Consider the following 23,897-nt stretch of genomic DNA (forward strand, 5'->3'; position numbering starts at 1 on the left):
CAGGGTGGAGAAGGAGTAGTGCGCGCGCCAGGGGTGGGGGTTGATGGTGCAGTGGAGTCGCTGCGTCCGCCCAGGCAGGCAGAGACGCTCCAGCCGCACCGCCCTCCCCGCAGCTGGAATCCTCCAATCCTGCCCCTCCCCGCCCTGCAGAGAATCTTCGGCAGCCCACCCCTCCGCCCCTGGGAGCCCTTCCAGGACTGCAGCGAAGGGCGGGGCAGGGCCATCGCCGCAGTCTGGCTGGGGATGCTGCGCGTCCCAGCCGGAAAAACGCCCAGTCCCAAAGGGTGAGATCACCCGTGTGTTTCTCTTCCTCCTTCCCCCTTTCCCTAGGAGAAGGCTGGTGCCGGGGCCCCAAGTCAGCCTTCTCTGGTGGGAGTTGGGGTCAAGAAACCGAGGATGATTTGGGGCTCCGGGTTTGAGAAGGTGGTAAGAAAAGGCCGAATCCGATCATAAAAAATAAAGCCGACTAATTTGGTGTTTATGTCTGTCATTCCGAGATTTGAAGAGTTAATAATTTCTTATATTCTTACATCAAAAGCTTTCGGACAGCTCAGCAGTGGAATAGGATGCATTAATTGTATTCTATAAATGAGACATTGATTCTTCTCGCCATTATTAATTGACCTTTCCTTATGTACCAAGCACTATGCTATGTGTGTTACCTTTTTAAAAAATCCTTTTGCAATAATTTTATGATTTAGGTATTATTTCCTCATTTTACAGAGGAGCCCTGACATGGAAGCTAGGTCTCTTGCCCTGGGTCAGGCAGCTAGCAAGAGGAAAAGCAAGGATTTGAATCCGGGCAGTCAGAACCTTCTTTTAAACAGTGTGCTATACTGCCTTGCCATAGGAAAGGGAGGCATTGTGATGGTGGATGCTGGAATGCTGAGAAAAGAAAAACAGAGGATTTCTGGAATTTCTGTTCCTTATAGTCTTAGCAGTTTAAGGGCCTGGCTCTGTAGCTAGAAGCCCTCAAGTAGGACGCCCTTTCCCCACCCCCATGACAGCTGGGCGACAGCCATAGAGTAGCATCCAGGTCATTCCTGTGCAGTCAGGCAGACCAGGAGCTCTGCAGCTCAGGAAGGCCTCAGCCTCCTGGTTACCAAGCACTCTCCCCTTTAAATAAATATAAAGGCACTAGGCACTGCACCAGAACTTGGCCTCGGGCCCAGCCCTGAGCTTCTTGATCCTCAGTAGTTTGGCTTCTTCCCTGTGCCTGGGATCTGTAATCGGGTTTCTGAGCTGCTCCGGCTGGAGCCCTGATAATGAGGAACCCCCCCCCACCACCACCATTCCCTTACTCCACCAGAGTGCAGAGAAAAGAAAAGGAGTGGCCACAGAAGCGGCTTTACAGAATCTGGAGGAAAGACATAGGAGCTGAGAGGCATTTCCTGCAATCCTCCATGTAGAGAAAACAGGACCGGGTAACTCCTGCCTGGGGTGTGCCTTTCTGGGAACAGCTGATGGCGTCTTCTCCAGTGGGTGGCAGCAAAATGTTGAACCAAATACTCAGCTCGGGGTACAAAATGGCTAACACAATCATAGCTCTCCAAAATTTCCAAGACCGCCTGCTCCAGCAAAGAACGGGGCTCAAGGCTGTGGACAGAAGCTGCAAAAGGCAAGGGTTTTTCTTTTATATCAATCTGGCCTCCTAGTGAAATGGGGGTTTTGCTTTTACCAGGCGCAAAACAGATTTGAGATCTTAGAGACAGCTTCTGTATTGATACAGAAATGACAGTCTTATTTGTCGATCCTTTGTCTGATCTGAAACGTGGCCAAAACCCAGTGCCTCCAGCCCTGTGTAGTGCCCACCCAGTCACCCACCCCGTCCGCATTTGGCACTGGAAATGAGACATTTAGAAAGCCCTTCTTCCTGTGTTCTACTGTCTGCCTACCTCACCTCCCACCAATTTCACCATATGCCTGACACTCTGCTAGGTGTGGGGAAGGAGATGATAAAGGAGACACTGGCTTTCTTTGTTTTCTGAGAGCCGCTCATTCAGAACAAAAACAAAAACAAAAAAGGGTAGCATAGCGGCTCTGTAACCAATCTAATCATGTCCATCCCAGCCTCTTGCAAAGGTGGGGGTAGAGTTAGGACTGAATTCCGAGCTCCTTTCTCTTTTTTGTGTTTTTGGCTGTGCCTTGCGGCTTGTGGGATCTCAGTTCCTTGACCAGGGACTGAACCTGGGCCACGGCAGTGAAAGCCTGGAATCCTAATCACTAGGCCACCAGGGAACTCCCCCAAGCTCCTTTTTCTATTCTAGCAGTTCTAGGAAGGTTTGATATGTGCCCTAAGCTTAGGCATTTAGGTAGTCCCAATACCTTTTTGAGTCATTCGAGAGGTCAACCATTGGGAAACTAACTGTAATGATGTTTTCACATACTCTGGCCATGGCAATTTACTTGCCCACGTTCCCTGGGAGAATCTCTCTCTTTCTCTCTCTAACACACAAACACACAAGCGCGCGCGCACACACACACACACACACACACACACATACACACACGAAAGTTAACAGGCAAGCACTACTCTTTTCTGCCCCTCAAGAAGGGAGCCGATTGGGAAGTCACCCTGGCAGGTGCACTGTACTTCTTCCCAGATGAGATTCTGCAGTGTCAGAGCTGGCAAGGAATAGCACAGATCTTCAAAACAGTGACTGGAAGAACCTTGAAGACATTCTGCTAAGTGGAATAAACCAGACACAAAAGGACAAATATTGTATGATTCCACTTACCGGAGAACCCTAAAACAGTCATATTCACAGAGAGAAAGTGGAGCTGGGGTTGCCAGGGCCTGTGGGGACAGGAAAATGGGGAGCCAGTATTTAAGGGGTACAGAGTGGCAGTTTTGCAAGATGAGAAAGTTCTGGAGATGGATGGTGTTGATGGTTAACACAACAGTGTGAGTGTGCTTGATGCCAGACAACTAACTGTACACTTAAAAATGGTTTAAACTGTAAATTTTATGTTAAATTTTAAACTGTAAATGTTACATTACTTTACAATGACTGCCTCTGAAATCAGGGGCCACATTAGAGAAGAGGCCTGATAGCTGCTGGGAGCATGGACTTAACAGGCTGGTTTGCCTAACAGGACTGTAAGTGACAGCAGAGAGGTGAGCCCCTCACTCCCCTGGCACATCTTCCTAATCCAGCTGGCTTATTTCCCATATGTACTCTCACGGGACCACCTTTTAAGCCCCATCAGTCTCTCTCCTTCCTATTCATCCTGAACACACAGAATTAGTTTCATAAACCATGTGAAACCTTCTCAAAAAATTCTAGTAGCGGACTTCCCTGGTGGCGCAGTGGTTAAGAATCTGCCTGCCAACACAGGGGACACAGGTTCGACCCCTGGTCCAGGAAGATCCCACATGCTGCAGAGCAACTAAGTCCGTGCGCCACAACGACTGAGCCTGTGAGCCATAACTACTGAAGCCCACGTGCCACAACTACTGGAGCCCCCATGCCTAGAGCCCGTGCTTTGCAACAAGAGAAGCCACCACAATGAGAAGCCCATGCACCGCAGCCAAGAGTAGCCCCCGCTCGCTGCAACTAGAGAAAGCCCGTGCAGCAATGAAGACCCAATGCAGCCATAAATAAATAAATACAACTCTAGTAGCTTCCCACTGCCTACCGAATCACCCAAACAATTTTATTTTATTATTATTATTTTATTTATTTATTTATTGCAGTAAACGGGCCTCTCACTGTTGTGGTCTCTCCCATTGCAGAGCACAGGCTCTGGACGCACAGGCTCAGCAGCCATGGCTCACGGGCCCAGCCGCTCCGCGGCATGTGGGATCTTCCCGGACCGGGGCACGAACCCGCGTCCCCTGCATCGGCAGGCGGACTCCCAACCCCTGCACCACCAGGGAAGCCCTATTATTATTTTTTATATAAGTATTTTAATTTATTTAATTAATTTATTTTTGTCTGCGTTGGGTCTTCCTTTGCTTCACGTGGGCTTTCTCTAGTTGCGGCGAGCAGGGGCTACACTTCATTGCGGTGCGTGGGCTTCTCATTGCAGTGGCTTCTCTTGTTGCGGAGCACGGGCTCTAGGCATGCAGGCTTCAGTAGTTGTGGCACGTGGGCTCAGTAGTTGTGGCTTGCGGGCTCTAGAGTGCAGGCTCAGTAGTTGTGGTGCATGGGCTTAGTTACTCCTCGGCATGTGGGATCTTCCTTGACCAGGGCTCGAACCCATGTCCCCTGCATCGGCAGGCGGTTTCTTAACCACTGTGCCACCAAGGAAGTCCCCACCCACACTATTTTAATAAGAGATTCCGGAGCCTACACAAACTTTCCACAGCATTATTTCCTACTGGTCTTCTCTAGACCTGAGCTTAGCCGCTTCCTAAACAGGTTATTTATTCTTCCAACTTCATGCTTTTGCTCATACTTTCCCCCTAAATTAGAATGTCCTTCTTTCCCAACACCCACTCCTCATTTCTGACAAATCTTACCCATTTTGAGTTTATGTAAGTAGAACCTTTCTGGAAGAGCAGTTTGGCGACATGGATCAGCATATGAAATTTGCATGCCATTTGACACAACGTTATATTTAGGAATACAACCTAAGAAGGTAGAAAATATATTTAAGAATGTTAATAATTGTAAAAAAAAATTAGAAGCAGCTAGTCACCAACTGAAAAATGGTTAATTAAGATTCATTAATTCAAGACTACATTGGTGATATAGTTCATACTGATTGACTTGAAAAATATCTAAGATGTTACTGAACAGTGGCAGTCAGTTACTTAAGAGCTATTTACTTAAGAGCTATATTTGTATATCCATGTATATATGCACAGAGATGATTAAAGAGATGTTCACAGTGGGTACCTAGAATAAAAGGCTTTTTGGACTTTTTTATCTCCTTTTAAAAAATTTACACACGGGCTTCCCTGGTGGCGCAGTGGTTGAGAGTCCGCCTGCTGATGCAGGGGACACGGGTTCGTGCCCCGGTCCGGGAGGATCCCACATGCCGCAGAGCGGCTGGGCCCGTGAGCCATGGCCGCTGAGCCTGCGCATCCGGAGCCTGTGCTCCGCAACGGGAGAGGCCACAACAGTGGGAGGCCTGCGTACCGCAAAAAAAAAAAAAAAAAAAAAATTTACACATAATTTTAAGTATCTGGATGAAGTACTATCTCAAGATACTTTCTTGACCATCCTAACCTCCAACTAAAGCATTTCAAAAAGTATATTCTCAGAAATACTAGTCCCAAGAGAAGCTCAAGAGTTCCGTGGTAAGTTCGGGAAACAATATGAACTCTTGGAGGTTAATTCAAAGTATCATAGTTAAGGCACCAAAAAGTCCTGCAAGAAAAGTCCTTTTTCTTTTCTTTATAATCTAAACATTTTATTATGGAAGATTTCAAAGATAAACCTAGAAAATGGAATAGTACAGTGAACCTCCATCTGTTCACCACCCAGCTTTAACAATTATCCACATCCTGCCATTCTTACTTCATATAGTACTTCACCTAGTTTACCTTTAACACAGCAGCTGCCAACCTCCTTTGCGGAACTCTTTTTTAGGTTCCTGCAGAAAAACTTCCTGGAAGAAGCTGACCTAGATGAAATGGAGCTTTCTTCTGCACTATGGTAACTTTTAGTTCAAACCATCAAGCACTCCAAGTTTGTAAATCTCGTTCTCCATCGAATTAAAATTCTACCCCCCAGTCACCTACTTCACTTTAGGTAGGAAGCATTTTGCAAAACCTGTTTATTTTTTAAAATATTTACTTATTTATTTATTTGGCTGCATCGGGTCTTAGTTGCGGCACACAGGATCTTTGATGCGGCATGCGGGAACTTTGGTGGTGGCGCGCAGGCTCCAGAGTGTGCGGGCTCAGTAGCTGCGGTACGTGGGCTTAGTTGCCCTGTGGCATGTGGGATCTTAGTTCCCCGACCAGGGATTGAACCTGCATCCCCTGCATTGAAGGTGGATTCTTAACCACTGGACCACCAGGGAAGTCCAGCAAAACCTGTTTAGAGTCAACTTTCCATCCCTGCTACAGGTTGATGGCTTCAAGGTCACCTTTGGCATCACCGTCCTGTTTGCAGGGTTGTAGGTTCTAGAGCTTGAATTTGTCACCTCATCAGAATTGTAGGCCTGATTTTGTTGCTGTTGTTTGTTTTTTTTTTAAGTGGGGAAGAGGATTATCTTTTAATTTTGAAATAATTTCCAATTTGTAAAAAATTACAAGAGTAATAGAAACAAATCCCATACACCCTTCAACCAGATTCCCCAATTTGTTAACAATTGACCACATTTGCTCCATTATTCTGATGGTATATACGTACACATAGACACACACGTGTAGATATTTTCCCCCTGAATCATTTGAGAATAAGTTGCAGACGTCATGCCCAGTCACCCCTAAGTACTTTAAGAACAAGTACTTTTATTTTTATAACCACAATACAGTGATCAAAGTCGGGAAATTAATGTTGACATAATACTGCTATCTAACATACAGACCTTATTCAAGTTTTGCTAATTGTCCCAACATCCTTTACAAGACAAACACACAGAATGATCTTTTTTTTCCTGGACCAGGTTCCAATCCAGCATCATGTACTACATTTAGTGTAAACATCCTGAAGGAGCTAAAAGAAAAATGTTTCTTGACTACATCATCTGTGTAGATTGATATTTAAAATAAATGGAGCCTGGCTGTAAACTAGATGATATTATAAATTCCTCTCTAATGGGTGTTTCTGGAAATCCATCACATAGCTGGGAGACCATAGCTTTCATCTGGTTTCTGCAGGTCCACAGGACCTAATATCAGGGATTCATTAACGGCACAGAGAAAAGGGAAGTGAATGGCCAAGCCTGATAAGGCACCTGTGGGAAGCTCTGGAGCTCTTTTTTCCTGGCACTGAGATAGAAGACATTCAAACTTAATTACGTCACTGCTATCACCACAGGAAGCTTGAGAAGTGGGGGAAAGCTCCCAGCACGTGGGTGGGAAACCTCCAGAACAACTCCATTTTTCTATCCAAGGGATGTGTTGGGTTTCTCTCCCATTGGAACTTCCAATTCATCATCAAATTTGCTTTAAAATGATGTAGAACAGGATTTCCCTGGTGGTGCAGTGGTTGAGAATCTGCCTGTCAATGCAGGGGACATGGGTTCGAGCCCTGGTCTGAGAAGATCACACATGCTGCGGAGCAACTAAGCCCATGCGCCACAACTACTGAGCCTGCGCTCTAGAGCCTGTGAGCCACAACTACTGACGCCCATGCTCTGTAACAAGAGAAGCCACCGCAGTGAGAAGCCCACGCATGACAACAAAGAGTAGCCCCCGTTCGTTGCAACTACAGAAAGCCCACGTGCAGCAACGAAGACCCAACGCAGCCAAAATAAATAAATAAATAAATGAATGAATGAATGAATGATGTAGGACCATGATAAGACAAAAATATGGGCACTCAGCCTAAGAAATGAGGTCAAACTTGAAAGGAGGCAAGTAGGCAAGTGAGCGCTTGAATTTAAAGGCAAATGCAGTCCTTGGTATTCTACTCTTAGAAATCTGACGCTACCATCCACCAGGAGTCACTGCTATCGGCCGGCAATCTCTACCTCTGGAGGCAACACTATCAGTGAGTATTGAAAACCTGGCCTCTGTGATGCTCTCCTTTCTTGGTTTACCATCAAGAACCCAATAGGAATACCAAGCTTTAAATGACACGTGCAAGACTGTTAAACATGTCTAGAGAAAGAAGATTCAAATATTGTAAGAGGTGTCTGCTATGGAGTGGTACAAATTCAAAGTGGAGGAGACCTTAGAGATCATCTTGTCCAGTGATTTTTTTTTATATTTCATTTTTGGCAGAACTTTCCCATATATAATGTTACAAAGAACTCCAATATATACAGTACATAAAGCAAAAATGCTGTGGCAGAGAGAATCCCAGCATTCCATGCAGGCCCATTAGTCCTATTAAAGGCTGTGCAAATGTGAGCTGCTTAACTCCAGTAAGAGGCACTGCTCACCTCCTGGTTCCATTTTCATAGTTATTAATAGAACAGCTTTCCAGCAGATGGCAGTAGTAGGAAGGGAAGCCTTTCAAAAATTTGCACAAAGCCTCCATATGCTGACTGACTATACAGCTGAGCCCCATCCACTCAACACCCAAGCACCCAGTGCTTCCCAAGTTGTTCCATCATGATGCACAGAAAATGCCATTTGTAAAGCACAGGTAGAGAGAGGAAGTGCAAACGGCCACGGGCCCCATGGGCTACAGAGATCAGTATGCTATGACACACAGCAGGGAAGCTCTGCCCTAAGGCACCGCTACTGAGCACAATTTGAAAACTACTCATCTGGTGACTGGTCCAATTCTTGTGTTTCGCAGGTGGGGATACTGAGGTTCAGAGAGTGGATGACCCACTCAAGGTCACAAACCTAAAAGTGAACTGAAAATCTGAAAGATGCCACCAGAAAACTACTATAACTAATTGATGAATTTGGTAAGGTTGCAGGATACAAAACTAATCCACAGAAATCTCTGGCATTCCTATACACTAACAACGAAAGATCAGAAAGAGAAATTAAGGAAACAATCCCATTTACCATCACAACAAAAAGAATAAAATATCTAGGAATAAACCTACCTAAGGAGGCAAAAGACCTGTACTTAGAAAACTATAAAACACTGATGAAAGAAATCAAAGATAACATAAACAGATGGAGACATATACTATGCTCCTGGATTAGAAGAATCAATATTGTGAAAATGACTATACTACCCAAAGCAATCTACAGGTTCAATGCAAATCCTATCAAATTACCAATGGCATTTTTCACAGAACTAGAACAAGAAATTTTACAATCTGTATGGAAACACAAAAGACTCTGAATAGCCAAAGCAATCTTAAGAAAGAAAAATGGAGCTGGAGGAATCAGGCTCTGACTTCAGACTATATTACAAAGCTACAGTAATCAAGACAATACAGTACTGGCACAAAAACAGAACTATAGATCAATGGAACAGGACAGAAAGCCCAGAGATAAACCCACGCATATATGGTCACCTTATCTTTGACAAAGGAGGCAAGAAAATACAATGGAAAAAAGACAGCCTCTTCAATAAGTGGTGCTGGGAAAAATGGACAGCTACATGTAAAAGAATGAAATTAGAACACTCCTTAACACCATACACAAAAATAAACTCAAAATGGATTAAAGACCTAAATGTAAAGGCCAGACACTATAAAACTCTTAGAGGGAAACATAGGAAGAACACTCTATGACATAAATCACAGCAAGATCCTTTTTGACCCACCTCCTAGAGAAATGGAAATAAAAACAAAAATAAACAAATGGGACCTAATGAAACTTCAAAGCTTTTGCACAGCAAAGGAAACCATAAACAAGACCAAAAGACAACCTTCAAAATGGGAGAAAATATTTGCAAATGAAGCAACTGACAAAGGATTAATCTCCAAAATTTACAAGCAGCTCATGCAGCTCAATAACAACAACAACAAAAACCCAATCCAAAAATGGGCAGAAGACCTAAACAGACATTTCTCCAAAGAAGATATACAGACTGCCAACAAACACATGAAAGAATGAATGCTCAACATCATTAATCATTAGAGAAATGCAAATCAAAACTACAATGAGATATCATCTCACACCAGACAGAATGGCCAACTCAAAAACTCTAGGAATAAATGCTGGAGAGGGTGTGGAGAAAAGGGAACATTCCTGCACTGTTGGTGGGAATGTAAATTGATACAGCCACTATGGAGAACAGTATGGAGTTTCCTTAAAAAACTAAAATAGGGGCTTCCCTGGTGGTGCAGTGGTTGAGAGTCTGCCTGCCGATGCAGGGGACACGGGTTCGTGCCCCGGTCCGGGAGGATCCCACATGCCGTGGAACGGATGGGCCCGTGAGCCATGGCTGCTGAGCCTGCGTGTCCAGAGCCTGTGCTCCGCAATGGGAGAGGCCACAACAGTGAGAGGCCCACATACTGCAAAAAAAAAACAAAAAAAAAACCTAAAATAGAACTACCATATGACCCAGCAATCCCACTCCTGGGCATATACCCTGAGAAAATCATAATTTAAAAAGAGTCATGTACCACAGTGTTCACTGCAGCACTATTTACAAAAGCCAGGACATGGAAGCAACCTAAATGTCCACCAACAGATGAATGGATAAAGAAGATGTAGCACATATATACAATGGAATATTATTCAGCCATAAAAAGGAAAAAAACTGAGTTATTTGTAGTGAGGTGGATGGACCTAGAATCTGTCATACAGAGTAAAGTAAGTCAGAAAGAGAAAAACAAATACTGTATGCTAACACGTATATATGGAATTTAAAAAAGCGGTACTGATGAACCTAGTGGCAGGGCAGGAATAAAGACGCAGACGTAGAGAATGGACTTGAGGGCACGGGGGGGGAAGGGGAAGCTGGGATGAAGTAAGAGAGTAGCACTGACATATATACACTACCAAATGTGAAATGGATGGCTAGTGGGAAGCTGCTGCATAGCACAAGGAGATCAACTCGATGCTTTGTGACGACCTAGAGGGATGGGATAGGGAGGGCAGGAGGGAGGCTCACGAGGGAGGAGATATGGGATATATGTATACATACAGCTGATTCACTTTACTGTACAGCAGAAACACAACATTGTAAAGCATTTATATTCCATTAAAGATGTGGAAAAAAAAAAAAAGTGAATTGAACCCAAGTCTCTAGACTCCTTCCCCAGTGTTCATTCCATTGTGTCCACATCAAAAGACTTTAATTCTTTCCCATCTGGTAGATAAAACAGGGTCAGTTATTGGTACATAATTCCACAAAAGAAATGACAGAAAAAAATCAGTTTTCCCAAGGTGAAGGTCAAGAAGACAAAAAAGAGAAAAACACACCACTCTATACCTAGACTCGGGCACCACCATGCCCCTTATGATTTACACAGCTCCAGTTACAGGAAGTTGATCATACTGAACAGACTAGATACCAGCAAGGGGTTTTTAAAAATCAAGCTTTATTACTTATCTTTTGGCACTATGGTCAATAATTCACAGAATGGGTCGCTTCGAGCGAGCGACTCAAGATTACCAGAGAATCCTCCACAAGAAACACAACCCCACATACAACATTTACCACAGAGGAATAGATCCAAGAGAATGAGTCTTTCCATAAAGCAAATCTCAACTCTTATCTGAACAGCCAGACTCTGGATTTTTGTAGTGGCTTTAGTCAGGCAAATCTATCATCATTCATTACTCAGAACATGTAAAAAAATTATAAGGCAGTTCTCAATTCTTCCCCAAATCTTTATTAAACCCCTGACTCATTGCTTACGGATGCTCAGTGCATGTACAATGTTGCAAGCTCCACCTCAGCCCATCTTAACTCAAATTGAAAAACAAAGTTTGGTTCACGCATGCCGACTCATCCAGGAACCAAATTCCAAAGCAAGAAGACAAACAGTGTTTCCTGGTTCAATACAACACGTGTTAACAGTCCTAATCCCAGACACTCAGCTGCCTCCGACGCTCTGGGACTGACTTAGCCCACGTTTACACCAGGCATTTCTTCTGAATTTATAATTACTTCACAAGCTGACTAAGGCAAAACAAACGTAACCCAGTCCTGCATGTGAGGGTTTGGGCCTCATCTATTAACTGCTACTTTAAAGGTGACCTTGAGTCTTTGCTCCTCCTGGGAATTATTCTGAACGGGGTCAGCATGGGGGGAGGGGCTGGGGTGTGGTGGTGGAGTGAAAGCCACTTCAGCTCAGTGAAATGGTCAAGGTATTAACCTACCTTCTGAAAGATACTAGAGACAAAGGAAATCAAGGGTGAGATCAAGTGCTAAACTCTTCTCATAATTTTTTTTTCAAATTTTTTGCAAAAATGAGAAAGGCCAATTCTGCTTCCTCTGCCATGCGGACCCCTTTAAGGAGTCATCACACCTACTAAAGGACCTCTTAGATCCGTGACCCATGAAAATCTGCTCTCCTAGTGACAAGGTACAAGTACACAAAACACATATTGACATGACTTCTCCCAAATACAGCTGTCTTCAGTTGCTTTATTATTGTCCCTTTGCAACAAAATGGTGATGGTGGGCGATGGAGTAACATCAGGAACGCCAGAAGGAGGAAGTCAGAAAGCCCTTGGGGACAGGAATCTCCTTGCGCTGCAAACATTTCTGGTCAGGGAAAGACAAGGAAAACAGAATGATTCTCTGATAACACTGCTTCCAACACTTAAAGTTTGGAAGAAACTTTGAGGGACAGCAAGTGGAAGTAAGTCCTATGGATATAGTACATATATATACAATGGAATATTACTCAGCCATAAAAAACCCAAAATAATGCCATTTGCAGCAATGTGGATGGACTTGAAACTGTCATACTGACTGAAGTAAGTCAGAGAAAGACAAATATCATATAATATCGCTTATATATGCAATCTAAAAAAAATACTACAAATGAACTTCTTTACAAAACAGAAATAGAGTCACAGATGTAGAAAACAAACTTATGGTTACGGGGTGGGGGGAGGGATAAATTGGGTGATTGGGACTGACATATACACACTACTCTATATAAAACAGATAACTAATAAGAACCTACTGTATAGCACAGGAAACTACTCAGTACTCTGCAATGACGTATATGGGAAAAGAATCTAAAAGAGAGTGGATATATGTTTATGCATAACTGATTCACTGTGCTATACAGCAGAAACTAACACAACATTGTAAATCAACTATACTCCAATAAAAATTAATTGAAAAAAGAAAAAAAGGTTGTCTATAAGACTTCTCCTTCTGCATGAATTGCAGCGGAGGACAAATGCCAGGGTATTGTTAATGTCTGTCCCACTCTCATCTCCCACAGCCTGGCCTCACCTTTCACTACTGCAATTTCCCCAACTGGGCTACTGGAAACTGGAAGTCAGTTGGCTGTCTTGGCAGACATACCAAAACGTAAAGTTTTTTGGAACTTGGAAAAAGGAGAGGAGTCTGGCTCAAACTGTAGTCTGTTTTCGTGGAGAAAAGTGACCACACATACCTGTTCCCTAGACCTGAGACTGAGAAAAGAACCTTGGCCAACATGCAAAAAGTGTATCAGTGAGATAAGATTCACTACATATATTTTATTCATCTCTTAGGAGAGCTTTTTCCCACGGGCAGTATGGACAATGACGCGCAGGAAGACGATGAAATAGCAGCCCTTAAGGTGAAGAGGGGTGGATGGACAAAACAGTAGGGTTGGGAAAAATCAAGAGGAAGAGACCACAGTCAGAGTCTGGATGTGCAAGACATGTCAGACACAGGTGCACTGGAGGCCGACAACAGTCTGGGATGTGCTGGTCTAAGGGCATCTTACCTCCAAGAACTGCTTGAGGCGTATGAAGGAACCCATCTGTCCTGAGCTGGTGATGGCTTCAATCCTACAGGGAGAGAAAGAAGACAGGTGAGTCACACCTATGACTCACACTTATCTTTTGGAGGAGTTAAGAGACCTGCTGATCTGGAGGAAGAGGCAGATCAAATGACTCACAGACATGTCTTCTAGACTGCATGCTGTCGCTCTACTAAATGGTCTCAACATTTTTTTCTTTTCTTTTCTTTTTTCTTTTTTCATGCCCCCTGCAGTGGAAGCATGGAGTCTTAACCACTGGACCGCCAGGGAAGTCCCCTTATTTTTTTCAAATAAGTGGATAAAGGAAAAGAGAGCACTGTTCCTTTCCAAGGTCTTCGTGATCAGGTGGGATGGGTGCTGCCAATGCCTTTCCCCACTTTGAAAGGCCAGTGAGTTGAGAGGAATGAGCAGGGTCCTTGAAGGTTAAAGCCACAACAGAGTCAAGCAAACTGGCTGACCAATCAGTTTCACCAACTGATTTACTGAGGGAGTTTGCCTCCTTGGTTTCATTCATGACTGCATGTAATCACCATCCCAGATTATCTGGGGGAGTTTAGAAAAGAAGAGAGTTTAAAAAATGTCAGGTATCTGAATCCAAGATCTTCCTAATTTGTTTTTTTTTATTTAGTCAACAATATTTAAGAGAGACTTCAGAAGCGTTTATTCAAATAACAAAGAGGAGATGGATGGGAGCAGATGTTACACTTAACACAGGTGCTTAACTGAGTCAGAAACAGCATGTAACAGCAGCCACAGTATCTGACGTCATAAGTTTTCACCTACCAAATCCCCTGGTGTCTACCCAACAAGTCTAATACCTGGGGAAGTAGTCCTCTTTGATGAGAAGTATCATCTTCCAGAACTGGACCTGGTACTGCTTCATGAGGGCATTCCCACACACCTAGAGGGGAAGGTGGGCACTGTCAGAGCAGAGAATGAAAATTCACACTCATATGAGAGATCCATAAAGGACAATCAGACCTTTGCCTTTTGTGCCTATCAAGAATTTCAACCATGATGCCACTTAGCCAGCTAAGCAAGGGAATTAAAATCCAGCTTTCTTCTGAAGCATTTCTCATATACGGTAATACCTCCATTTAACCAGACTGCCAGGTAGCCAGGTGTTTCAGAAAACGTGAATCAAACTTAACTTACTATTGATTCTATGCAACAGGATAGAAAGCCCAGAGATAAATCCACGTACCTATGGTCAACTAATCTATGACAAAGGAGGCAAGGATATGCAATGGAGAAAAGATAGTCTCTTCAATAAGTGGTGCTGGGAAAACTGGACAGCTACATGTAAAAGAAGGAAATGAGAACACTCCCTAACACCATACACAAAAATAAACTCAAAATGGATTCAAGACCTAATTGTAAGACCAGACACTATAAAACTCTTAAAGGAAAACATAGGAAGAACACTCTTTGACATAAATCACAGCAAGATCTTTTTTGATCCACCTCCTAGAGTAACAGAAATAAAAACAAAAATAAACAAATGGAACCCAGTGAAACTTAAAAGCTTTTGCAAAGCAAAGAAAACTACAAACAAGATGAAAAGACAACCCTCAGAATGGGAGAAAATATTTGCAAACGAATCAATGGACAAAGGATTAATCTCCAAAAGATATAAACAGCTCATGCAGCTCAATATTAAAAAAACAAACAACCCACTCCAAAAATGGGCAGAAGACCTAAATAGACATTTCTCCAAAGAAGACATGCAGATGGCCAAGAAGCACATGAAAAGCTGCTCAACATCACTAATTATTAGAGAAATGCAAATCAAAACTACAATGAGGTATCGCCTCACACCAGTTAGAATGGGCATCATCAGAAAATCTACAAACAACAAATGCTGGAGAGGGTGTGGAGAAAAAGGAACCCTCTTGCACTGTTGGTAGGAATGTAAATTGCTACAGCTACTATGGAGAACAGTATGAAGGTTCCTTAAAAAACTAAAAACAGAATTACCATATGACCCAGCAATCCCACTACTGGGCATATACCCAGAGAAAACCATAATTAAAAAGACACATGTGGGCTTCCCTGGTGGCACAGTGGTTGAGAGTCCGCCTGCCGATGCAGGGGACACGGGTTCGTGCTCCGGTCCGGGAAGATCCCACATGCTGCGGAGCAGCTAGGCCCGTGAGCCATGGCCGCTGAGCCTGTGCGTCCGGAGCCTGTGCTCCGCAATGGGAGAGGCCACAACAGTGAGAGGCCCGCGTACGGAAAAAAAAAAAAAAAAAAAAGACACATGCAACCCGATGTTCATTGCAGCACTATTTACAACAGCCAGGTCATGGAAGCAACCTAAATTCCCATTGACAGATGAATGGATAAAGAAGATGTGGTACATATATACAATGGAATATTACTCAGCCATAAAAAGGAACGAAATTGGGTCATTTGTAGAGACATGGATGGATCTAGAGACTGTCATACAGAGTGAAGTAAGGCAGAAACAGAAAAACAGATATCGTTTATTGACGCATATATGTGGAATCTAGAAAAACGGTACAGGTGAACCTGTATGCAGGGCAGAAGTGGAGACACAGACACAGAGAACAAACATATGGACACCAAGGGGGGCAAGTGGCTGGGGGTGGTGGTGGTGGGATGAATTGGGAGATTGGGATTGACATATATACACTTATATGTATAAAAGGGATAACTAATAAGAACCTGCTATATAAAAAATAGATAAAATAAAATTCAAAAGAAACCAAACAAACAAAAAAAACCCTTAACTTACTATTGATTGTAAAGGTTTGACATACTTCCCATATTGTGACTTCAGGAGCTTTAAGGTGACTAGAAGCTGTTGGCGTTATAGGCCAAATGGTCCCAGATTTGTTATGGCCTGTGCCCCAAGCCTTTATTCTTTAAGAACTGTCTCCTTTCCACAGAAACCCTACCCTTTCCCTGTAGTGGGGTCCCTAATGGGCAGAGAGGACTATACGGAGCCTCCTAGACGAGACTGGTAATCTGTGACCCAAGCTGGTTAATCATATTTTCTCTCCTGGGAATCAGCAATCACAATGGTGGGACATTAGTCCCATTACACTGGGTGACCACACTGAGGCTGAGGGATATAGCCCAGGATGGCATCTTCTCCACTACGCACAGAAAACTTCAGAAAGTTGGCTTATAGAGCAAGAAGGAGGCAACCTGCAGGAAGAGCAGACATGGAAGACCACGTGGTCCCAGGGGGAGGCTGCCTTGGTACCTGGTGACATTCCAGTTCCTGGTTCCAGGCCCTGATGAGATTCAACCGCACATCCTACCCTTGATTCTGGAGTGAGTCACTTCTATATCCCTAAAACAAATTCCTTTTCACTTGTACTGGGATGTACAGTTTTCTGTTCTTTAGAACGAGAAGACAACCACACAGCGAAGGAAAGTACACTGGGAAGAAAAATCAAAAGCTAGCTTTGTCTTGGGGATCAGGAAAAAATTTATGATACTGGACGCTAATGCTGTTCACTGTTAAGTCTCTATTTCTTTTTTTTTTTAGCTCCTAAAATCCTTGTAATTTCCTAAGTGATAAAGGTAAAAAGAACATCTTTTGTTGTATATATATTTATGTATTTTTAAAATTTTTTGGCTATGCGGCATGTGGGATCTTAGTTCCCTGACCAGGGACTGAACCTGCGCCTTCGCAGTGAAAGCGCGGAGTTGTAACCACTGGACTGCCAGGAAATTCCCATTAGTCTCTATCTCTATATTCCTTTCCCAGTCACGTCACACAGTGGCCCAAGGCTGCTTCAACCACTGGCTCTCTCTCGTGTGATAGCTGTATTACGTACCTCCAAGAAATCAAAGAGGAGGGTGGCTGTCACATCTGACAGGGGCTCCATGTTTAAGATCTGTGCCAACCAGCGCCAGCCATGATTTAAGCCATGAGGGTGAATCTGGGAGGAGAGAGTCGGTCACTGTTTAATCTCATTTTATGCAGAGATCTAAATTTCCACCATTATCAACCAGCCATTACCAAAAGGATATGAACCCCCAGATCAGCTAACCTAAGCAGCTGCCACAGGGCAGAAACAACACAAGCCAAACAAACTGTTTTTAAATACTGCATACACTGGTATCCACACATTCTTCACAGCATCCCTGCAACACAGGGCTGTCAGCTTCAGTTTCAGGGATTCCACAGTTACTCTCATAGACATTTTATTATTCTTGGTATCTTTAGCACAGAACCTGGGACATAGCAGGTGCACAATAAAAACTTCTTGGATTCAATCAACCTATATTCCTTTCTCTTTAGGTTTCCAAGTCCATCAACTTCTCCAACCCTCTAATCTCCATTCCTTGAAAAAAGAATTGGGCTGGCAGGTCAAAGCCCTGGCCCCCAGCCGTGGCTCTGTCATTGACAAGTGTGTATCACTACAGCTTGCTAAGCCTCCGTCTGTCCATCTGTGAAGTAAGGTATGTGACCCAGATGGCCTCTAAGGCACCAATTAGTCTCTGAACAAATGACCCTGATGATCCAAAAGTTTCCTAATAATCAACATCAACTTCTCTGAAGAGTACCTATGAAGCAGCAATAGTCTTTAACTTATCATGTGACTGGACTGCCTCTCTGAAAGGTCAGTATTTCCTGCAGGTAAGATACACTAACGTGGACTCTGGTCCAACCTCTCATTATCGATACTAAGCCGCTTCTACTACCTCTTGTCGGTTTCCGTACGGCCACCGGAGCTGGATGATGGCAGCGTAGAGACGGATCATCCCGGACATGCGTTTTAGAAAGCTGTCTTGCTGTTCTACTCTGCAATCCGTCACTTTGTAGCCAAGCATCCTATGTGGGAAGAAAATATTCAATGTGACAAGGCCAAAGTGAGGGTGACCAATTGCTTTTTACGGCTAAAAGTAACTATATTATTACTACATTTAGCATTATTATTAATACATTTTTACATGCTACTCACATCTATTATCAAATCTGTGCATCATATAAACCCTGAGAGGTAAATTCCCAGGAGGTAATGGATATCATTACCCCCATTTACAAATCATGAAAATAATGTTTAAAGAGATTAAATGATTTCACCATTTTTGCAAATCTATTAAAAGACAAAGCAGGGATAAAATTCTAAGACCCCTGGATTCTAAATCCAGTGTTCTAAAGCCACCCAGTTTGCAAGACAGTAAGTCTTTCAAAGACAGTTTGAAAGACACTGTATTCTCTGATAGAATGTTCAAGGTACATAAGAGATGTTCTGAGGAGAGGAAACAAATCCCAGTTCTATTTCTATTTCGTTCATCACTCTAGGGATAGTGAGTAAGGAGAAAAACAACTTCACCTCTGATAATCTTCCAAAGCCATTCCCTCTTTGAAAGCTGGATAGAAAGGAACAGAGTAAGGACACTTCTTGTGCAGATGAGCAAGGATGAGGTCCCCCACTCTGGGGTGGAGCTCCCAGATTCCGGACGCCACGACTGCGATGGGGAATGCTGCTTCATGATGGGAGGCCACTTCCTCCTCCCCTTGTTTCTGGGAGCACAGACAGGGGGTGATTTTAAGTTAATACTCTAGAAAGGTTTAAAGGTTGTGCACCAGCCTCTTCTTCCCATACCTTTGGCAACAAGGTTCCTCACCACAAATTTCTCTGCCAGTTTGTACTGGACAAAGTCCAGGCCCTGTGGGTTAAGTGTGACGGACACAGAGCGCCCACCAGACTGAACGGGTTTTCCAGAGAGTAAGCTGTGGATCTTGTCAAAGATCTCCTTCAGCTTTGAGCCTGGGTATGAAAGACAAAGTTAGGGAAAAGATACAACTGCAGTCAATCTATTTTTTTTCACCACCGCACTAACAAATCCTCTATACAAACCCAGCTGTGCAGCCCTACAGAAGGTCAAAGCGTAAAGCCAAAATACAGATGCGGAAAAATGTATGACAATCAAATCCATGATGTGGGGGATGAGAAAGTACACAAAGCGTGGTACTATTTCGAAGGAATTCCTTATTTGCAGAGTCAACTAATTCTGAAACTGACACAGCCGAGAGATGAACAGTAGTATAGAAATAGGTGTTGAATTGTCACAGATGCCACGGGTGTGGCTGATGTCCCTAGAGAAGTCATTTGCAACTCTACGGAAAACCTTCTAAAGGATCTTCCCCAACTCACAGTGATTCCCCCCTTCTCTTCGACCTGCCTTCCTCCATCCTCAGCAACACAGAAGCTACGTTTGTATTACAGATCCTGTGTGCCCCATCTTCCACACTGGCTAGTTAGATTAGGACTAGTCACACTGAGCTGATCAGCCAGCTGACAGAGTCGATTCCTTGAAGTGGCCACTCCTGTGACATGTACACATGTAAGTAGTGGGGCTCTGGCCCTGCTATGTGGACCAAAGAACAGCAGTCTACAAAATTAGAATGGAGGTGGACAGAGGGAAGCCAAGAGGAGAGAGAAAAGGGTCCTAAAATTTCTGGCTCCTGAGATCCAGCTCCATTCCTGCCATAGGTTCTGTGAAACTGCTATCTATCTCTCTATTTAGGCTGCGTCGGGTCTTAGTTGCTGCACATGGGATCTTCCTTGTGGCACACAGGATCTTTTCTTTAGTTACGGCGTGCGGACTTCTTAGTTTCAGCATGCAGACTCTTAGTTGTGGCATACATGCGGGATCTAGTTCCCCAAACAGGGATCGAACCCAGTCCCCCAGCATTGGGAGCACAGTGTCTTACCCACTGGACCACCAGGGAAGTCCCGAAACTGCTTTATCTTTAGAACAAACCCCCCTACCCCACCCACTTTTTCTTTCCTTTCTTTTTACTTTTCTTTCTTTCTTTCTTTCTCTTTTTGCTTAAGCAGATCTGAATTAGTTTCCATTATTTAAAATCAATGTTTGAACAAATACAGCATCTCCAGTTTAGAAATACCCTGCCAAATTCCTAATCACTTTAAGAAATATTTAAAAATCTCAGAAATATCCTCCCCAAACCACTGATTCAGTTCCATTAAAAAAGGGGAGAGGGCTTCCCTGGTGGCGCAGTGGTTGAGAGTCCGCCTGCCAATGCAGGGGACACGGGTTCCTGTCCCAGTCCGGGAAGATCCCACATGCCACGGAGTGGCTGGGCCCGTGAGACATGGCCGCTGAGCCTGCGCGTCTGGAGCCTGTGCTCCACAACGGGAAAGGCCACAACAGTGAGAGGCCCGCGTACCGCAAAAAAAAAAAAAAAAGTGGGGGGGGGGAGAGAGCGGCAGCACATTTCTTAGGAAGTAAGAGAAGCAGGAAGAAACCAAGAATTAAATAATGAGATATCACAGAAATCTCAAGGCTAATAATCCCAGAAAAACAGAAACAGAGACTGTAACCTTACTGAGATATTAAAATATGTACATTTCCACACAAATTTACTCAGCTCACCTTCCTGCTAAGTCATACCCTACTATTCCTTGACTGACGGTTTCAAAGGGCTCCACTGGCCAAATCCCCAGCCAGCCCCTCTCCCCGTGGCTCTCCAGTTAGGAAAATCAGGTCCCAACCCTAGGCCTGATATGGCCTCCCACATCCCATATGTCACAACGGCGCCATATCCTTCTTTAAATTCTGCTCCGAATCTAACTACTCATGGACACCCACCTTTCAAGAGGCAGCAATTAGGTCACCTCTCTCTCAGTCATTCAACATTTACTGGGCACTAACTCTAGAAAATGTTTGTGTCTGACTGGGCTGTAAGCTCTTAAAGTGCTTACAATAATGATGGAGACAAAGAGACATAGTTATGGAATAGGCAGGAAAATGAAGAATGGCAAAACTAGAGTCTAATCAGATATAGAGAATGAACTAGAAGAAGTAGTCAGGGGGATGACTCGCAGGTTTCAACTAAGGTGACCGAGTAGATAAGGTGCTATTGATTACTTAGAGCGAACAGGAGAAAAGGCAGGCAAGAGGAAAATGATGAGTTCACATCGGAACATTCTAAACCTGACGAAGCTGAGGGGCATCTAGGCAGAGCTGCCCCTCGGCTAGCTGGAGCGAGGGAACCTGAAGCTCAAAGGAAAGGAATGACCCAGAGACCGATCTGAGTGCCATGTGTGCAGAGGTCAAGTCTGACACCATGGGGGTTCTTTAGAATGAGAAGAACTTCAGGGTAGAAGCACATCCCTGAGGACACACTTACCACTGATGTGGGGGCAGGAGACTGAGGAACCCACAAAGGAGAAAAAGAGGGAGGAGGAGAAGCTGGAAATTAATGACGCTGCAGAAGCCAGAGGAGTAGAGGTGATGGAGGGAATAATCAACGGTACCAAAAGGCAACATGGGGACTTCCCTGGTAGTGCAGTGGTTGAGAATCTGCCTGCCAATGCAGGGGACATGGGTTTGAGCCCTGGTCCGTGAAGATCCCACATGCTGTAGAGCAACTAAGCCCGTGCACCGCAACTACTGAGCCCATGAGCCACAACTACTGAAGCCCGCGTGCCTAGAGCCCATGCTCTACAACAAGAGAAGCCACCACAATGAGAAGCCCATGCACCGCAACCAAGACTAGCTTGCTGCAACTAGAGAAAGCCTACACATAGCAACGAAGACCCAATGCAGCCAAAAATAAATTAATTAACCAAAAGGCAACAAGAAAATTAGAAAATACTGAGAAGACACAGAATCAAAAGAAACAGATTTTAGAATGTGAGTGACAGGCATGTTTAAAGGGAAGGGAGCCTGTAAAAGGGAGTAATTTTGCAGAAAACAGGAGCGATCTCTCTTGAAGGAGATGGGAGGGGATAAGAATAAGGCTCCCGAGCCTCGTTCAAGGCTTAGGCAGAAGGCTAAGTGTGGGCCGGAAGGGTAGCGCACCTTTTGAAGCAGGAGACGAAGAGGTAAATACAGCTGTGTATCGGTGGAAGGGGGTGCATCTGAGGATCTCACACCTGGCGTCTCAAATTTTCCTGATGAAGGAGGAGGCAGGGCTGCCTGCGGTCAGCTGAGGGGTAAAGACCTGAGGATGAGCCTGAGGAGAGCAGCGAAGGTGTGGAACGGCTGTTCAGTCAACCTCGCCCCCGTTGCCTTGGCTATCAAAGGAAATGGCACTTTCAATCTAGAAAGTGATACGTGTTTACTTATTTGACCTTGCCCTGTTCCAGAAGGAATTCCAGGCAGCCACGTGATGTGGAAGTTCTGTCATGTAGCCTCTCAAGGGCAGGAACTGCAACTGCTTATGCTTTCTGGGCAACAAGTTACTCAAGGGAACTGGGACCCAGGCTAAGTCAGAGCAGCTTGCCCGCTGCATGTGCTCCCCAGCCACTGGGCAGCACAGTCTGTACTGTGGAGGCTTCCACATCTGAGCTCTGTGAAAATGAACCTCTGTTTCTAAAGAATAGGAAAAAGGGGTCTTTCCCCTGTCTGGTTCTTCCTCTCTAAATCTCAGTCTCTGGAGAGAAAAGGAAAGCATTCTCAAGTGTTGACAAGCAGGCTTCGAGTCTGGAAAAGCTAATGTTGTAGGACAAAAAGCAAAGAATACAAGTCACATCCTCGGTTCTCTTAGGGGTGCTTTCTGCAATAACTTCTAACTTTAGGTAAGAGCCTTCCTAAACAATTCACTTTTTTTTCTTTTTGGCTGCCTAGGGTCTTCATTGCTGCGCACGGGCTTTCTTTAGTTGCAGCGAGTGGGGGTTACTCTTTGTTGCAGTGCACAGGCTTCTCATTGTGGTGGCTTCTCTTGTGTAGCATGGGCTCTAGGCATGCGGGCTTCAGTAGTTGCAGCACACAGGCTCAGCAGTTGTGGCGCACAGGCTTTGTTACTCTGCAGCATGTGGGAACTTCCTGGACCAGGGATTAAACCCGTGTCCCCTGCATTGGCAGGCGGATTCTTTTTTTTAAAATAAATTAGTTTGTTTTTATTTTTGGCTGTGTTGGGTCTTCGTTGCTGCACGCAGGCTTTCTCTAGTTGCGGCAAGCAGGGGCTACTTTTCGTTGCGGTGCAAGGGCTTCTCATTGCGGTGGCTTCTCTTGCTGCAGAGCATGGGCTCTAGGCACGCAGGCTTCAGTAGCTGTGGCACGTGTGCTCAGTAGTTGTGGCTTGCGGGCTCTTGAGCGCAGGCTCAGTAGTTGTGGCGCACGGGCTTAGCTGCTCCGCGGCATGTGGGATCTTCCCCAGCCAGGGCTCGAACCCATGTCCCCTGCATCGGCAGGCAGATTCTTAACCACTGCGCCACCAGGGAAGCCCCTGGCGGGCAGATTCTTAACCACTGCACCACCAGGGAAGTCCCCAGTAACTTACTATTAATATATAGCTTATTTTTTTTAATGTGTCAACAAACACATAATGATTTCCTTCTACGTGTTGAAAGAAAACAAAGGAGAGTAAGTTATATGCATATAGCTTATATACCTAACCCAACGGTCAACATTTGTTGAAACACATTCTATTTATAAGAACTTTACAGATAAGTGGATTTGGAATCTCAAAAAATACTTGTACAATGTAGTGAAGGGCCGTGTTCTTAATTCCTCTGACC

General features: G+C 44.4%; 1 protein-coding gene and 1 long non-coding RNA gene across 2 annotated transcripts in view; both read right to left on the minus strand.

The window, feature by feature from the left end:
• Nucleotides 1–11,005: 11,005 nt before the first annotated feature.
• The window catches only part of GLE1 (GLE1 RNA export mediator), a 43,927-nt gene continuing 31,035 nt past the window's right edge, over nt 11,006–23,897 (minus strand). The window contains exons 10-16 of the mRNA XM_067743087.1: nt 19,033–19,175; nt 18,738–18,928; nt 18,103–18,232; nt 17,232–17,336; nt 14,238–14,320; nt 13,384–13,447; nt 11,006–12,197 (exon numbers count right to left, since the gene is read on the minus strand). Coding sequence (XP_067599188.1) covers nt 12,129–12,197; nt 13,384–13,447; nt 14,238–14,320; nt 17,232–17,336; nt 18,103–18,232; nt 18,738–18,928; nt 19,033–19,175 — 785 coding nt within the window. The 3' untranslated portion in view covers nt 11,006–12,128. The remainder of the gene's footprint in view (nt 12,198–13,383; nt 13,448–14,237; nt 14,321–17,231; nt 17,337–18,102; nt 18,233–18,737; nt 18,929–19,032; nt 19,176–23,897) is intronic.
• On the minus strand, nt 20,235–23,891 carry LOC137227385 (uncharacterized). The gene is made up of 2 exons (XR_010944831.1): nt 23,660–23,891; nt 20,235–21,712 (listed from the first exon to the last, which is right to left on the minus strand). It is a non-coding gene; the product is annotated as an uncharacterized lncRNA (long non-coding RNA).

Source organism: Pseudorca crassidens, chromosome 7 (genome assembly GCF_039906515.1).
Source record: "Pseudorca crassidens isolate mPseCra1 chromosome 7, mPseCra1.hap1, whole genome shotgun sequence".
Classification (NCBI taxonomy): Eukaryota; Metazoa; Chordata; class Mammalia; order Artiodactyla; family Delphinidae; genus Pseudorca; species Pseudorca crassidens.